This window comes from Eubalaena glacialis, chromosome 20 (assembly GCF_028564815.1).
Source record: "Eubalaena glacialis isolate mEubGla1 chromosome 20, mEubGla1.1.hap2.+ XY, whole genome shotgun sequence".
Taxonomy (NCBI): domain Eukaryota; kingdom Metazoa; phylum Chordata; class Mammalia; order Artiodactyla; family Balaenidae; genus Eubalaena; species Eubalaena glacialis.
In genome coordinates, this window is record NC_083735.1 from 14,654,404 (window position 1) to 14,673,135 (window position 18,732).

An 18,732-nucleotide genomic window follows, 5' to 3' on the forward strand; every position below is an offset into this window, starting at 1 on the left:
TGTAGAAATCTATTTCTATGATAGACTATGGAAAAGGGAGCAGAATATCTACCATCCTGCACCCTATCTTGGAATGGCAACTTCCCATGAATTACGATTTTGTAGATGAAAACTTCAATTTATCGTCTCAATGGGCAACTGTCTAGAATTCATGCCAATAGAAATTAGAAGAGAAAACACCCGCAAGGATAATTGGTAATTATCCATAAGTTTGGAATGTAATGAAAGGCACATGCTTGAGCAGAGCCTCGATCGATGGTAAAGAAATGGTAAGTGGCAGAACTAGAATTTTCTCTATGCTGTAGTTGACCTTTTGAATCCCTTTAGTCAGGCAACAATTAAATGTATTATGTAGCAATCTTGAGTCACTCTAAGGTACACAGAGGCCTCACAAAAGTCAGTGATATACATTCGGATGGTCAGCCGACAGACAGACATACTAATGATCTCACTAAATCAGCGCTTTCCATGAGTGACTTGAAAGTTTTTTAGCCGTTCAACATGAATGTTAACATTCAGAAGCTCATTTAGGAAGCACGATCATGCTCATAAAAGACAACAAAAGAGCAGAGATGCTGCTGCGCCTCTTTCTACCCTCTTTTGATCTCTTTTCATTTTGAAAAACTCAGCACACCTGGGCTTACAATGAACACCGGGTCATGAGCTCAAGAGGAAGTAAGAAAACCTAAAATTACAAATCACACACAATTCTTATTTAAAGGTAACCTGTTTTTGAAGTTTTGTTTTCTACAGTTTAAAAGCATTTTGTTGCTTTTCAGGTTATAAAAATTCTACTGTTCTCAGAATTCTTATTGCGGGCATGGGATTTCTATGTGCCGTTCCGAACAGAAAAATTGCCAACATCATTTGGTCCTTTATAACTTATGCTCATTAGATTTTTAAGCCTTAATGACATTGGCTACTATGTTTTATATTTATTGAGATACCACAGTAAATGCTCTACACATTGTTAGTTGGGATAATTTTTTATGGTTCAAACCAACAGATGAAAGTCTCAGAATTTTTATAGCTTAAGCCTTAAGTGACAGTCTTCACTGCTAAAGAAGCTTAAGTTTACTGAGGCTTTAAATTGCATTTCAACTCTGCCCTGTGTTTTCAAAGCTTTTTCTTTCACTTTTACCATTATGTGCATGTTTAGTTATTGTAGAGAAAGATAACATCTCCCCCTTATTTTCTATTTTCAAGCATAAAGGTGTCCTAAATAAGTACTTAATTAAATTTATATTATTTTATTTTAATGTGGTTCACCTATAAACATATCCAACCCAGATGGGATGTAGAATTTTTATTAATATAATCCAAGCAGAGAGTTTGCATGATTGTCTCATGGAATAAATTGCAGTTGAAATCAGTTTAAGATAAATTCCTGGTGATGGCAAAGTACTTTTCTAGATCAAACATTTGGCCCATTTAGTCATCATTTCTAAATTTATAGTCAAATGAGCATCTAGGCACTTCAAAAATTGTATTCATTTTTACTTTCCTGTTAAAGAATATAACTGCATATTCCATTGATTTCTAAGGAAGAGGAGAATCCCTTTGGCCAGGGTCAGGGGAGGACTTCTCTTCCTCTACCCCCTTTGTATGCTAGGGAATCACGGAATTAGGGAACCACAGTTACTAATAGCAGTGTGTGGAATCCCTCGTGTGTGCTTTGACGGAGACCCATGGTGCCTTTTGTCACTAGAAATGTACAGACTTCATAGATTAGCAACAGAACAAGGATTAGGTCCCACCAACTTTACCCACTAACTGCAAGGGTAAAACCTATACTCATGCCCTTACTATTAATTCAGTGTGTATTCACTGAACACCTACCATGTGCCAGGCATTGTGCTAGGTGCTGGGGATTCGACTGGTGCACCAGATGGGGTCCCTGCCTTCAAGGAGCTTAAAGTCTAGTGAGGGACACAGACAAGTAAACAGGCCATTACAATTCAGGGTGGTGAGGGGTAATGCAGTGTGCTGTAGGGGGGCTCACAGCAGGGGAAGCTTGGCCCCTAGTGTCCAGTGGTCGGGATGGTGCCCTGGGGGAAGTGAGACAGGCCGAGGAGGAGACGGGATTTTCCACAGGAAGAAAGAGGTGGTGGAGAGAGCATTCCTGGCAGAGAGACAGCCTGTGCAAAGGTCCAGGGGGAGAAGATTGAGAGCTCTCTGTAGAGCTGGAACATGGTGAGTGAAGCAGGAAGGGCAGGAAGATACTTGAGGCTGGAGAGGTCAGCGGGGGCCAAACCACAAGGTTTTTTGTATATTACATTAAGGAACTTGGATTTTGCTCTAAAGACACTTGAGAGCTGGGAGAAAGTTTTGAGCAGGAGGTTTTCTAAGATTGCTCTAGCTGTGGTGTGGAGACTAGATTGGAGAATTAGGGCAAAGAGTTAGTGGCTGTCATTCTAATATAGGCAATGGACAATTGTGGACCAGAAGAGAGGAGTGGCCGTGGCATTTCTCCTGGGAGGCAGGACTTTGAGATGGTTGGGGAGAGGGGAATCCAAGATGACACTTGGGAAAACTGGGCAGACAATGGCGTCATCTCGGAATTCAAAAGAACAACAGAGAATAACCCAGCTGTGGTGTATAATTTACAGAAATTAAAGATGAAAAGAGCAAAGGAATGCTCACAAACCGTCTTGGAGGAAAAAGACATGAGAGTGCCTAAATCTTGCGGTCCTCACGTGTTGTCCACATGCTGTCCCATCACTTGTATTTAGCAAACCTGCTCTCCTCTCTCTTGTGTGTGTCCAAGACACTCTCGAATCTTACGTAAACTCTATCAAGATATAGCCACTCTCTGCAACAGCACCATGCCCTGAGCCCCTTGTTTTTGTTTTTCTGATTTAGAGAGGCAACTGGAATGGATTCAGAGTTGATGAAAAGAAAAAGATAATAGTCGAGTCCTATAATAAAAACCTGGCCAAAATGATACAGATGATTAGCTCAAATCATTTTGCATAAGGCTGGCCCTCAGCAAAATTGTTTAGGAGGGATAAACATTTTGGTTCTTTCCATTTCTTCATAAAATATCCATTTTCATTTCCTTCCAAGTTTCTAGGTTCCTTCCACTGCTCCTTTCCTGTGGCAGCAGAGACCCATCCATACCCAAATCTTCAGCCATACCCACATTCCAGATCTTTCCATTCTTCTTAGAGCTAGTTAAGTATACAGGTCTTGTGTCCTAACTACTCAGGGCCCAGGTTGCTGGTAAAATAAATCCAGTACACTAATTTATTATAAATGAACAAATTAACTTACACTGCAAAATAATTAAATAATCAAATACTCTAATTAAGGTGATAATGACTACCAGCTAAATGTGTTTCCGATTTAGCTAATCCTGGATGTGCAGCAGTATGGTGGTGATTAAGTGCACCAGGCATGAGTCTGCCTGGGCTCAACTTCCAGGTCCAGCACTCACCAGCCACGGGAACCTGAGCAAGGGTACTTAATATGTGCTCAGCCTCTCTATCTGTAAAACGGGAATTCCATACATCTACTTCATAGGGTTGTTGGGATCATTATATGACATAAGGCATAAATTACTAATTACAAGGCCTGACACATAAGTAAGTGCTCAATAAGGAGCTACAACTACTGCTATTGCTGCTGTTATTATTATCGCTATTTTTTAAACCGGGAGCCTTCAAAGCTTTAACCCAAAGACATGGGTAAAGTGGAAATTTCAGTCACAATGACAGGGCCTGTGAATAAGCTCTTGATGGGGCGAATTCATTTGGTGTGTCTCCGTTTTAACCATACAGGAGATGGTCTGCTTCTCACAAATGTGGCTCTACTCTGCATATTGATTAAATGATAGACTCCAAGTTCCTTGAGGTAAAGACTATGTCTCGCTCACTGCCGTGTCCCTCACACGTAGTACGATGCCTGGCACATAGGTGGGGCTTCACAGGTTTTGCTGCATGAGTAAATACTAGAAATATCCTGACAGGATTGCTTCCAAAATCAATCCTGTTTCCTGACATCACAGCTACAAAAGCATTCCAGGACAGTTACAACCCCCAGCATCCTAAGAGTCTCAGACATTGTTAGAATGATCGTTAATGTTTCGTTATTTACATTTAAATCTGAGACTCATTATTTTGCATGATTATTTTGCTATTTTAAATTTTATGCAATGGCGATATCATGGTTCACTCAGTTCTCAACCTAGAAATTTCAAAGATCATGATATTCAGTCATATAACTTAGTGAATGGGTTATATGTTTGCAATGGAACCTGCAGTTCGGTGGTGTTCCTTTTTTTTCTTTCAGTTTTTCTGGTAAAGTCCTGTTACTCTAAAAGATATGAGTTATTTGAAGAAAGGCAAAGAAGGCTTAGAAAAATATCCTGTATGAATTATGTGATTATAAGGTTTTTGAACATGTTTCTCAAGAACATAACCATAAATACAGGGTTTCAAAAACTAAATCAAGGACACTCATATTGGGTGTGGTGAGCAACGGTTTCTAATCAAATTTCAGGGCTGGCCTTATGTTATATATAATACTGTGGTTTCTTGGATACTCTTAAAGGCACTAACAAAGAAAACTCTCTTTTTCCTCTTCACTGACACCTAAAATTCTTTTAAGACAAAGACGAGCAAATTGCAACCAGAAGCAGGTTTTGATAGAGGGGATGCAGAGGAATTATAGAATTTCAAAGAGATCCTGAAGGCATTGATCTAGGAGGGAAAGCGAGGACTGGGGGAATCAAAACAAAAGAGGGCCAAGGAAGAGCCTATTTGTTCAATTGTACTTTGAGGAGGCAAGTGGTTATTTTCAACTTTCTATGTCTTTTCCTTTGCATGTAATTAAAATATATAATTGGAAAAAATACTGCAAAGTTAAATATAATCTTGATCCATTAGATTGACAATCAGTCAGGAAACTTGAGGCTTGGTAACCTGAGGGAGATTTAATAAGAATCAATTAAAACAACTTGTTATAACAAAGGACATTTGGAAAATTTCCCTTTAAGCCAAAGAAATATTAAGAAACCAGAATGGAAACCAAGGGATGGAACTGCCTGGTCCATTTGTATCAGAGAGAATGAAGGATTGTTCTCATTAGCAATGTAGACTGGCAATTCAGTGTTGCATTTGAGAGTTGTTCTTTTTCTTTTTTAAAAAATTAAACTCAGGATCACGATTAGGCACATTTATAGTTACATGAGAATGAGTCCTATATTTGGTGAGTAGGGGCAATATATTAGAGACTGTATCTTTAATTCTGAGATAAGATACACAAATCATGATACAAAATAAACATGATTTCTAAATAATGCCAAATAAATAAATTACCTTTGTGGTTAAAAAATTGCTAAACGGTATGAAATTCAGGTTTATTTGGGAACCCAGGAAACCTAGAGAACTGGTGTTCTGTTTAATGACAAGTGCTTACTGGTCTTTCATGCTGCAGAATGGATGACTTCCCAGGTTCATATTCAAAAATACTCCTTGGCTCAGAACGAAATTTCCTTGTGTCCACTTTTCTGTCTGGAGGGTCCCAGTCATGCCTAGAAATCAACAACAAATTACATATTAAAATAATTCTCTATGCTTAAAACCGTTGTATAAAACCACTGATTATCTGTTTTCAAAGCTAATTTTAGTATAGACTTTTTTTTAAAGCATCTCAGGATAAAATGTTAATATGCAAAAAAATACCACATTTGTGTTCTGTTTTTCATAAATGATTTAAAGAAAGCCATTTCTTTGATTTCCTATTATATTTTCCTCTACTTTTTTTCGTACAAGGACTATCCTCCTGCTGGCTCAATAACTCACACGAGGGGTTTGTATTGATAGAAATGCAGCCAGTTATCTGCTAGTGAACTCTGGGGTCACAGATGGCAGCTGTGTATTTTTGTGTTTAGAGGAAGTGGCGGTTATGCTCTATTAAGCTGTGTGAGTTTATCCCATCACTCTGTGACCTGGCGTCCTTGATCCGAAGTGACAAGGAGTAATGTACACGTCATGTTTGATCTTGTTTATCTTGCAAGTGGCATCATAGTTTGTCTGTGAAAACTGCAAAAGTATCACTTGGGTTGCCATCCATAAGAGCAAGTTGTATGGCAGTGGAGACCCTCCATGGTTTTACCCTTGAAAAACCAGAGGCTGGCATCTATTCCATCGCATAGGAGACCCTGGAATCAGCTCTTTTTCCTGAACTAATATCCTTCAAGAGGCAGGCAAAGAGGGACTTCAAAAGTAAAGCTTTTCTAGGTAGCTGAGGCTGAAGAAGTCTTCCTTTGGGAGGATCACATTTGAGGAAGAAGGATTTTCTGACTGTAGATGGAGGCAATTCTTTTGTTTTTTTCCTTTTTTTTAAAAAAATATTTTTTTATTTATTTGGCTGCGTCGGGTCTTAGTTGTGGCATGCGGCATCTTTGTCACCTGTGAGGGATCTTTGTTGCAGCATGCAGGATCTTTAGTTGTGGCATGTGAACTTCTTAGCTACGCATGTGGGATCTAGTTCCCCGACCGGGGATTGAACCCGGGCCCCCTGCATTGGGAGCTCAGAGTCTTAGCCACTGGACCACCAGGCAAGTCCCATGGTGGGGGCAGTTCTGACCCATCGAGTGGGATGAAATTCTGACTCCATGCATGTTGGAAATAGAAGTTTCTACAAGACAGGAGAATTAGGGGCAGGCAGGTCCTGGCTTTCTAGTAAATTGATGAGTAATATTCAGCACACGTACTTTGAGCATCACATAAGACAATGTATATGAAAACATTCTAGAAAATTTTAAGGGATTATCGTGTTTCTCAGTGAAAGATTTATTTTTACTAGACATATAGGACAAAATACATTTAAATCTGAGTTCATTTTGGTTCTTTTTTTATGGCAGAGATAGCATTTTGTGTCTAGACAATTATTTCTCAAATTTAAGACATAACACCTATAAACATATAATCATCATGAGGAGACGGGCATTAAAATGAGAACTCTTCACACATAATGTATGTCTATCTTTGTGGTATCTTATACCCTATATGATCATCAGTTACTTTTAATGGTACAATAGGGTGTTGAATATAATATTTCTGGGATGGGTATGATAGATGGATGCTTAATAACCATATTAATACTGAATAATTCTTATATTCTTATTTATTATTGCTGGTATAGCATGAGCTAGGGCTTTAGTTAGAGCTGAGTGTGAATCCTGGCTTGGACATACTAGTTGCATGAGCTGAGCAACTTACTTTAATTTTCAAAACCACAGCTTTTTTTTTTTTTTTTTTCCTCTCTCTAAAATGGGTTTAAAATAGAACATATCTCATTGGGTTGTTCTCAGAATTAAGTGATATAATACAGGAAAAGTGCTTAGATTAGTGGCTCATAGTGAGGTCTCAATGAAGGTTACCTATAAGTAGTACTATTAGTCATTATCCTAATAAAAATGGCCCAATAGAAGTGTGTTTATAAATTTTTATTTCTGTTTGAATAGTTTCTATAAAAATATTTCAGTGGGGAAATTAAAGTTAGTGTGTGGAAATGAGTCACAGGTAGACACATCAACTAATGCCTTACTTATGATTTACGAATAACCTTTTCTGTTTTCAAAAAGATACTTTTGTGATCAGCGGGGCAATTTTAAATCATTAATAGTCCTAACATTTCAAATCTGAGGAAACTGAAAATTAACTGCATAGTCTCTGACCTGCTGTGCCAAAGGGAGTGTGTGTCAATTATTTCTATTTATTTGTCTCATATGCATTTATTGATCAAAGAGTGGAGATGATGCTCAGTTACTTCAAGTCTAACTCAGGTGACCATGATATTATGAACCAATATTGTGAAAGTGTTCACTACACTCTTGATAGAGGAGGTGAACATGGCACCTTTATAAGACTATACATATACTATCTCAGAAAGGTAAGCACTGATTCTTCTGCTGAATGCCCTGTGGGCTTATTTTTATCCTAAGCTAAATACAGGACACTTCAGGGGAAAATGCCTTACTTTTCTGTTGAAGACCGATCTCTTGGTCGAAGTGGTGGGATTGGAGGAGGAACATGCGGGGGAGGGACAGGAGAGGAAGCATCCTTAAAGGCATCAGTGCCATTGTCGGAGTGGCTTTTGGAGAGGGGTCTGTAGGTCTGGGTCTTGGCCGCAGGATGTGACTGAGCACCGTAGGGTGAGTTGTACAGGCCTATCAGGAAACACAGCACAGCAAAACAAAAACAGAACAGAAACAAAAACATTTTGAAAGTGCATTACATTATTTATACCCCACAAAAATATCCCATGATTTTACCAAGATTATTATCAGTAAACATATTCACAATGCATGCATTGGATGGTATGCTCTTGATTTATTAATATTATTAATTTATTATTATTAATTCATTAATGGATTGAATACACGAGCATTGGTTACAGTGAATCCTCATCAGTTATTATGGAATTAGTAATAATTCCAACTGGTACTAGAAACAAACTTACAGATACTTAGCAAATTTTCTCGTGGATAATGTAAACTAATAACGTAGTTAAGATTTTAGAAGAAGATTAAGAATACTTAATAGAACTGTTTCCAAATATCTTCTATTACTTTAAAAGCTCTGATTTGCATATGATCATTGACATGTTAATTGCAATCAAACAAAATATTGAGCAAGTTAAAGACATGCGGTGCAAGGCATAAGGAAACATCAACTCTCAATAAGCTTATAGCACATCTGGGGAAAAGAGACATGATTAGAATTATGGTTGAAAATAATTGGTAGCATATGATAAAGGCCACATGAGGAAAACGTATTTTAGGCATTAAAGATTTTAGAAGATGGTGATTGGTCAGAGAAGATATCACAGAACTGATGACACTAGAGTGAGCCCTGAAGGATTGGTTTGGGTGGGTCGGGGAAGAGGGCAGCGGAGATGGCAGAGGAAAAAAAGCAGCAGAAAGTGCAAGGCATAGAACAGCGCGATGTAAGGTTAGTAGGAGGGGGAGAGACTAATCAGAGTTGCTTTGTCTACTGATTAAATGGTAAAACTCTAAAGGGCTCTGCAAGTGTATATGTAACTACCGTTCAATTTACTAATTCTAATGGATGCAAACTTCAATATGAAAAATAATTATAAAAATTCTGAATTTCCTGCCACCTCAATCTTTTGAGCTAAGTCTATTTTCATTCATCTGCTTCTCCTGAAGGTCCATGCAAATTGGCTATGACAAATGAGACAGTGTCTGCACTTTTGTTTTGCCTCAGTGCTACAGTCAGACTTCAACCTGAGCGCTTGTTAAGAACTAAACAACAGACCCAGAATGGAGTTGCTCGTGCTAAGCCCCACAGCACCAAACCGAGACTTAACTTAGTTACAGTTTTGACTCTCCCAGAAATGGAATCTGAAAGCAGTCCATCAGGAATGGCCTGGCCAGCACGAGTTAGATACTCTGCCTAACAGCCCCCTGCCCTCCCCTCGGGAAAAGTGACCTTGCAATAACCCACCCGCTTTTTTCTTAGTCTAACTTCCTTGTTCCTGCTCCCTTCTGCCTATTGAAAGTCTTTCATTTTGTTCAGCTCCTCAGAGGTCCTTTCTATCTGCTATATTGGATGCTGCCTGATTCATGAATCGTTTAAAAAGCCAAGAAGATCTTTAAAATCTTCTCAGTTGAATTTTGCATTTTAACAAGCTAAACACAGGAGAGGAGTTAGGAGAACCTGAGACCGGGAATAAAAGTTGAGGGAATCTTAGCAGGCCACCTGCTATCATCTGGAAGAGCAAGGACTGAAAACCAGATTCTTGCAGCTTGCTGAGCTTGTTCTGCTTGTTTTTTTCCCTCTACTTGTCGTCGGACACTAGTAGCAGAATCCTCAACAGGGAAAAGGCCTGAGTGCTGGCCTTCAGGCCTCACGGAGGGGACAACCTCATCCAGCTTGGGGGTGTGGCTGGCAAGGGGACCTTGATGGGAGGCTGCAGCTGCCGAATGGGACGTGGGCCTCGGAGACTGCTCTACAGAAGGGAATAACAGGCACTGTGCAATCGTCCTGAGCCTGGGGCCGGGAAGTGACAGGGGCCCCGTGTGGGGTCCCCTGATGTGACATTTAGGAGAAAGCGATGATGGAAACATTTTTTAGGGGTCCCTCACTCCAGCCTGCAACCACTTCACAAGACACCAACTCACTCAAGTACAAGTGGAAATGCCCGGAATTGAAGTCGTTCCATTATGACCGCTGGCAACTCTGAGTCAGAAAAGTGGTCCAGCAAAGTGGGATGTTTAAAAATCCTTCAATGAATGATTGCATTTGGAGCAAAAGCATGGACAGGGTCACAAAATACTTTGCTTGACTTGTTTTTGGTGAAGTGTATCTGAAAGATCTTACGCAATTGTAATCATTCTCTCTACTGATAAAAGGAGATCTTTATCTTATTTTGTACCCCCTGTTACAGTATGTTCTTTCCTGCTGTCCTTCACACTTTGGTTAAACATTGCTGAAGCCGAGAATAAACTAACAGTGGGGATGAAGGAGATAAAATAGTATTAGTTCTCATTTCCATGAGAAAAGATCAAATCTTTTGTTATACATGCTGAGAAAAGAAAAAAAGCATCTTCCTAATTGTAGAAACTGAAATCGTGCACTCAGAGTGGTAAAAAAAAGGTGACTGGGAAGTTCTTCCAAGCATGGGAGGGCACAGTGTATTCATGCCAAGCAAGGAAACCCATCCTACCTGCATTATATGTATAAGGAGTATTATACATGTCTGTGTCATCATCTAGAAAATGAAACATAAATATTATGGTAATACAGATTGGTCACCACATCCTAACAAGATAGCAGAACTTCAGAGAAACAACAGATTTGTTAGAAAACCAACACATTTTACCTAGTTCATAAAACCATTTTTAAATTTTCAAATATTATGGGTTTTTTTTTTTTCTGTTTTTTTTTTTTTTTTTGCTGGGCCTTTGCAAATTGACTTCTCTGGGCTGTAAAGGTTTGCTCTGCTGCCCACTTCACAGCATACAGATATCAGTCCCTCTTCCTCCTTTCCGCCTGTTCTGGATCATGAATTTCCTTTAGTAAGTGCTTTAAAGATCCCTTGTCAACTCAGTGAGACCCAGCTACAGTCACTGTCTTGATATGGGGCAGATACACGTGGACAGAGGAATAATGCGTCCGTTTAAGCAGATAATACGCCAGGCCAGTTCATACTGTGGATGGGGAAGGATGAAGGCATAAGGCCAGAGCCCCTGGCACTACTCCAAGGGTCACCTTCTAAGAGGCTTCCTGGCAGCTCAGGGGTGAAGCAGGAGCGCAGGTGTCTGGGAGTTGAGGGGTGATCTAAGAATAAGGAGGAGTGTTGAAAAGAAGGGAGGGCCATGAAGTTTGCTGGGGTCTTGACAGTTTGTGTGAACCAAAACTACACAAAAGAGTATACATCCTTCAGCCCACAAGGACCTGATCAGAAAACAGAACTACATACCTGGCTTGTGCACCATGTGGATTTGCTTAAACATGGTCTTGTACCAGTCCTTTGGCCTGTCAACTGTCTGTAAAAGAAAATGTCCAACAGTTACAAAACTGGTTCCAAATAAACATTGTTCCTCTTTGTATATTTTATCTTTTTAAATAGCAGATTTCTGTTCTGACTCTTTACTATGTCATGATGACATATCAGTAATTTATCCAGGGATACATGCAATTTGTAAATATATTACCCTTTGTTTGAGTGGAGGCTGAGTTGGAATGTTATACGCTATGGTTCTATTTCTTCCAGGTCACAGCTGTGCCCAGCCCTAGATAGTTGATATTTGTGCAAGCTTATTTATATAAAATTAACTGAATAAAAGTTATACTGTTGTAATTGTTTGCTTCGCTCCTTTTGGATATTATGGATATTATCATTATCCATAATAACTTGTTAGTATACTGTTCAAGACATTATTTTAAAAATTAACTAGGGAATATTTTGGACTCGAATTGTATTCTGATCATCGGCTTAGAATTAGAGAAATAAAATTTGGTATTTACTAGTCTAAGTTACTAAAATACTGACTATAGTAAACAATCTAGTGTCCTAGAGCAAGTCACAAAATATAGATATTGTTTCAAAATTTCTTTAACGTGATAATAAAATGTTGGCAACATTTGCTGTGCTAAACTGTAAGTTCCTTAAAAGCAGAAGCTCCTTATCCACCCCGCTTTTGACATAATATAAACAGTAGGCTGCAGTGGAAAGCTGAGATTAATGTCAGATCAACCTAGATTCAAATCTTCGTTCCTTTCATTACTCTGTTTAATACTTCCAAGCAATAAGAATTTGGGCAAGTGAGGTAACCTTTTAGGGCCTCAGTTTTCTCTTCTCTAAGATGAAATAATTATATCCACATCGTAGAATTGTTATGGAAATTGAAAGAGACAGTGTATACAAAAAGACCTAGAACAATGCCTAGAATATAAGAAATGCTCAATAAATCATAACAGTAGGAAACCTCAAATATTTACAGAATAAAACAATGAATGAATCCAGGTTATTGGATGGAAGTCTACCTAATCGTATACCTGTGAAAGTGGACATATGCCTTTATAATCATAATTCAAGATTTTGCTTGGAGTGTCTTCATTTTAACTCTTCCAGGGTTATTCTGGTAAGAAACTTGACCATTCTGTATATAGTAACTAAATATACAGATTTTTCGAGGCAGTTCTCTTCATAGAAAATATTCTGTTAGGAAGGCCACAAAAATATTCTTGTATTTGTTAGACTGAGCTTTGGTGTAGATTTTATATCCTGATTTTTCTTTCCAATGTGGTCATCGTGTTTTCCATCTGGAAATTGAGGGTTTTGTGCTATATCTAGACTTATTTTGATCTCTAAGAATATATGATTCTGGTAATCACCACAAATACAGAGTAACATCAAGGGCTAATTGACTTTGTTGGGAATCACTTCTTCACTCATTCTAGGCTCTTTTTACAATGGAAATATTGAGTGGACCACTGGTGGACTTTATACTCAAATGGTGGGAGCTGGTGGGAGAGGCAGTGATAAAGCAAGAGTCTAGCTGTTATTTGCTGGGTTAAACAAAGTAGATGAACATGTATCTTTAAGGGACATTTATTTTCATAAAAGATGGATTTCTTTTTCATTAAGCTTTAATTCCTTTGCAGTCTTTAGCAATAAAAAATAAGACATAACTTTGTGTGAAAATGTTTCCCAGCCATACCTGGACACAACCAATGGGAACGAGGAAGCTGAATAAGTGAGTTATATCGCTGTATATGGCAATGCATCCTGACAGACAGGAGTTTTTCCTTCACTTGCTGGAGGGCACATATCCGGCGGGATCTCTGTTGTGCCATCTGCTAGCTTTATATGGTGAGCACAGAGATGCCAGGAAATGCCCAAGTTGGTTGGCAAAGAGGAATGTGAAACTGGTAAATGGGAATACTAAAACTCTATGTCCCTTTCTAAAAGAAGTCCTCTAAGCATTTAAAGTCCCTTTTATAAATGCCACCATGTAGGTTGTTATGGTAAACATTGAGATTAGGTAAACGGAAGTCTACTCAAATTTCAGGAAGTTTACTTGTGTATTTGTTCTTCAAAATGATTTTGCATGGACAGTAGCTACTAGTAAATCACTGTTTGGTTGTTTTCTATAACTTGGCTGAATAAACCTGAAATTTTACACTCCTGTAGTTTACAAAACATCAGAACTCTACATTGATTTGTCGTGCAGAGATTTCCAAAAAGGGAAAAGACACATATTTTCTACATTTTTGGTGATAATTATCATTATCCATAATAACTTGTTAGTGAGTATAGTGTTCAAGACATTATTTAAAAAATTAACTAGGGAATATTTTGGACTCGAATTGTATTCTGATCATCGGCTTAGAATTAGGGAAATAAAAATTTGGTATTTACTAGTCTAAGTTACTAAAATACTGACTATAGTAAACAATCTAGTGTCCTAGAGCAAGTCACAAAATACAGATATTGTTTCAAAATTTCTTTAACGTGATAATAAAATGTTGGCAACATTTGCTGTGCTAAACTGTAAGTTCCTTAAAAGCAGAAGCTCCTTATCCACCCCGCTTTTGACATAATATAAACAGTAGGCTGCAGTGGAAAGCTGAGATTAATGTCAGATCAACCTAGATTCAAATCTTGGTTCCTTTCATTACTGTTTAATACTTCCAAGCAATAAGAATGTACACCAGTATACATTACTCTATTCTATTTTCGCCCCTTTCCAGATTGGAAAAGACTCAAACGTTGTTATATTTGAACTTGAAGGAAAGAATCTTACATTTCACTTAACTACTCGCCTTAATTACACAGTCTCGTGGGATCTGAACCCTAGCGGGTTTTGTTGTTGTTTTTAAGGATGGCAGTAAAAGGCTAACATAGACGTCCCAGGTCGCATGAGAGAGGGCAGTCTGGGGAGCTGCTTCCCTTTCTTCAGATAACATTTGGTTAATTCTTGGCTTTCTAGAGTTTCCATGTTACTTTTTGAAATTCTGTTTCCTTGGTCTATGCTGGTTGTCTAAAATGAGACTCTGAGATGATACACTGGGACAGTACTGCCTTTGGTGTGTACACTGAGCAGAAAGCCCCTGTGAAGCAATGTAAGTCTGATAATCATTACTTTCTATGCGGATGAGAAAGAAAAACAGCCTTGGAGATTCTTGGCCTGCCGTGGCTCAGACATGGCGAGACTCCACATTTATAAACACAGCTATACTTGGGGATGTGCTCTGTGGGGCTGACAGATAAGAAATGTGAATGACTCTTCACACCTGCACCTTCTCTGTAAACTTTGAACAGTCTACATAAGAGCACAGCTGTACATAAAAATGCTGGTTCCTTATAAGGAACTTCTGAGTTGCTTATATTTTTATTTTCTATTTTATAGAGGGGGAACTTGCATTGAATGTCTAGTATCTGCGTTTGTTTATGCGTATCTAAACATGCTTTTGATTTGGCAGTAGATTAAAAATATATAAAATTTTAATATTTCTTGCTTTTTCACTAACCATCTATAACATCTGTTTTTTCCTTTCAAAACGTAAAAAGCAAGGTCTTGCTATTTAAGAAAATTATATCTTACGAATAAAGACAGTTCCAGCTTTGCATGTCCATTTGTGTCTATCATATATTGACTTAAAAACATACCTAGAGGTCTCAGATAAAATCAGACAATCTATAACTACACAGAATCAGGGATCTCCTAATTTGTCAAGGGTCAGTTAAACAAAACCAGTGACACTGTACCTGTCTGACACTGTATCCCTACATTATTAGGAAAAAAAATTCAAATTAAACCATTTTGAGTCAGAAATCTTAAAAGAGAAACAAACAACAAAGTGCCACCACCGGAAACATGCAGTCACCATAAGATTAAGAATGTTAGTCACAATCCCTGAACTTTTCCTGTCACTTAAATATGACAATCATTGGTTCCAACAGAGACTTTTAGGACTTTATAATTAGTCACATTCAACATCCCCAGAATCTAATGAGTCTAAAGCCCCAGCAACTGCTCTACAGATTTACTTTCTGGCTTCCAATTCTCATACAGATGCTTGGAATAATCAATTTTCAACTTTCCTCTCCGAACACAGGATCCCCATATGATGAATGCAAATCCAAGGAGACAAGAGACCCCCAGTCTTTGTCTTTCGTTCTTTCTGAGCGATTCCAATCGTCCCTGATCTCTTTTTCTGATCTCTTGCCGGTTCTTTTCCTCTCTCCACCCTTGTCTTTGGCCCCCCAGGTTTGCCTTCCAGGCCAGTAGCTCTCGGCACCAGCCCAGCCGCGTACGTGGGTGTTGGAGACCGAGTGTATGCAGTCGGCGCTCCATTCTCTCACCACCCCCCAGTTTCACCTGCAGAGGTGCTGCCGCTCTCATCCTGGCGCCCCCCGTATTCCTTCGCGCAGGCCAGTACAGACCTCCTCTCCAAGTGGCCTGGGTCAGCAAGCAGCTGCCTGCCCAAGCTCAGCCTCCGCTGCTGCTGAGCTTTGCCAGAAGGGGCTGCCCTGACACACCGAGCAATGTTCTGGCGGAGTTTAAAGACTTAAAAAAAAAAACCCCAAACACTTTCACTTATCGCCCCGGAGAGCTCACAGCAGGCACAGCTGACGAGGGACACTAAAACGTGGTGTGTATTTTCCTCAGACAGTTTTTCCTTTCCTTGACATGAACTCCCTTCCCTCCAATCATCTCGCTGCCCAGCACCCAGTTCACAGCTCCCAGTCTCCTGGTGGTAACACACATCCATCTCAAGAAACAAATCACTGGTTTACTCGCAATGCACATGGGAATTCAGTGCAGCCAAAGAATTCACATTTTCTTCTTCCTTCTCTTTTCTCTCTCTATTGCCCCAACACTCCGTGGAAAAGGTAAAACCAAACAAAGCCTACTTTTATCGTTTAACAGAATCACAATTTTCGTGATTTTTTTTCGTGATTTTTAATTGAAATGGAAAAACAGATTGGGTCATTATCTTCAATCGACAGTTCCCTTTCTCTGCCACACACAGCATAATATTCATGAGAACTCAGATGGCACGGAGGGCAATCCTCATTATATAAGACCATAGGAATGCACAAAGCCATTGACAATCCATCCTTTGTGGAGCCTGTGCACAGCCCCGGAGCAAGGCGCGCTGGCATTTCCTACCGTTCTAATTGCCGTGGGGATTCCGGATTCATCCACCGGCCCGATCCCCGGGTAGTGCGGTGCTTTGATGACTGTCACTCTCTTCTCCTCCTCTGAGGATCTGTACAGTGGTATCGAGCTGCCCATGCTGCCGTCCAGAGACTGTGCATGCTGGGGGTATGTCTCTGAGGAATCTGTGGAGAAAATTTGGCGAAATATACTTGATGCATGAGGAATCAAATTAATGGAGCCTCATGCCTACCGTAATATAATATATTTAATTACATGTAATTACGTATAATTACATAGTTATATGTAAATATATAATACTATATTATAATATATTTATAAATAAATATAAAGTGTATTTCCATCACTATATTTTTAACTCATTGACCTTAAATTTGAGCCACTCATTGTTAACATGTAGGTATATATTGAATAGACCTCTAACAACAAGATCCTCATTATTCAGTGATGAGGGGAAGGGGAAGAATAATATTTGTTGAAAGACCATGCGGCCACGTGGCAGCCACTGTGTTAAGAAAGCATTGTACATGCATTACTTCATTTTATCCTTCTAGTAATCTTGGGTGAGGGGTCCATTTTATAAATGAGGGGACAGAAGCTGAGACAAGTTTAGTAATTTCCTTCAGGTCATCATTTACATTACTATTATTTTGGTGAAACTGCTGACTACCATTATTTTAAAGTACGAAAGTGTACTTTTAGGATGAAAAATATGACTATTGAGTCTATGACAGTGATTTTATAAAAATAAAGTGAAAACAAAAATCACATAAGGAAATCTTCACATCCAAACATGTACTTGGATGTGAAGGCTTATGGGTAGAGAAATGATTGTAAGCTATTAGTATTAACGTTTATTTAAGACTCCATGATGGCCACTAAAGTAAAGTAGCTTCGCTTTTACTTTAAAGTAGCAAAAACCATGACTTCTCACCCCTTGGATGTGAAAATTGCCCTAAGCATACATTGTGACTGAGATTTATCATGCTCTTCATGCCATCTTCGTTAAATTTTTGGTATACTTTCATAAGAAACAGAGAGGACATAGGTGTACTATATATTCCACTTAGAGTTTACAGGTATTTATGAAAATCTACATTATCATTTATTTAGTACAACTGATAATATGACCTCCTGTTTTTCTACAATAAATTTCAAAATTTTGCTGACCAAGAATGACTCTTGGCCATGGTTTGTCAGATCTGTTAGTCAGGTCTCTTTTTATGTGCATATGGAAAAGTCCTTATGTCAGGGCAGCAGTCATTGATTACGTATAGGTATAGATATAAATATAGACATCTAAAGAGATATGACTGTGTTTTTGTAGCAAATTTATACAAAATTTCATAAGATTTTTAAAAAATTTAACTCATCATTATAAGGATAAGTAGAGATAAGACCTTTGTAAACTAATATCCGTTATAATATTTGTAACTGCTGTTACTATGACTATGTTTTAGTTTGCAACAGAAGAGCATTTTTAATCCATTTCTGATGAAGAATGAATAAGGCTAGGAATAAAACTGCTTTACGTGCCATTGTATGTAAAAGTAGTATCTTTTCCAAGCAACTCTGAATTAAGACACAAAGTGATATTTGACTCTGATTTTCCATTTAATTACAGAAAGGATTTGAGTGGGCAACCATGATGCTAGTATTTCTATCAAACACTTTTTGAGCACTGAGTATTTGCAAAGTCCTAGCCTAAACAAACAGTGTTAACTCTCTTCATATGTGGGTCATAAGATTCTATGAACTTATAGCTTACAAGTTAGCCTTTTATTTTATTATGCTCTTATATGGTCCACTAACTCTCATTTTTGCAGCTTTGTCCTCAACTTTATAAAGTTCCTCTAGGGCAGAATAGATTTGTATATCCTCCTCAGGACCTATCTCAGCACTGGCCAATTGGAATTTGTTCAGTATTTATCTACAGAATTTCTTTCTCTGTAGTATAGTTTATATGTAAAATCCACCCATTGATATATTCTAATATAAAAGCCTGTCCATACTTAAGTATTTATATATTTTGTTTGTTGGGGTGGGAGGGACAAAACTGTGTTCAT

General features: G+C 38.5%; 1 protein-coding gene across 7 annotated transcripts in view; it reads right to left on the reverse strand.

Moving 5' to 3' along the window:
* SORBS2 (sorbin and SH3 domain containing 2) overlaps window positions 1-18,732 on the reverse strand; it is a 204,753-nt gene that overhangs the window by 47,972 nt on the left and 138,049 nt on the right. For 3 of the 7 annotated variants that reach the window (XM_061177387.1, XM_061177391.1, XM_061177392.1), the window contains 5 exons: window positions 16,658-16,830; window positions 11,455-11,521; window positions 10,699-10,743; window positions 7,987-8,176; window positions 5,419-5,533 (listed from right to left, as the gene is read on the reverse strand). In XM_061177387.1, coding sequence (XP_061033370.1) covers window positions 5,419-5,533; window positions 7,987-8,176; window positions 10,699-10,743; window positions 11,455-11,521; window positions 16,658-16,830 — 590 coding nt within the window. Of the gene's footprint in view, window positions 1-5,418; window positions 5,534-7,986; window positions 8,177-10,698; window positions 10,744-11,454; window positions 11,522-15,862; window positions 15,933-16,657; window positions 16,831-18,732 lie in introns of those variants that run through there. The other 4 variants (XM_061177393.1, XM_061177389.1, XM_061177388.1 and 1 more) reach the window with 2 other exon arrangements.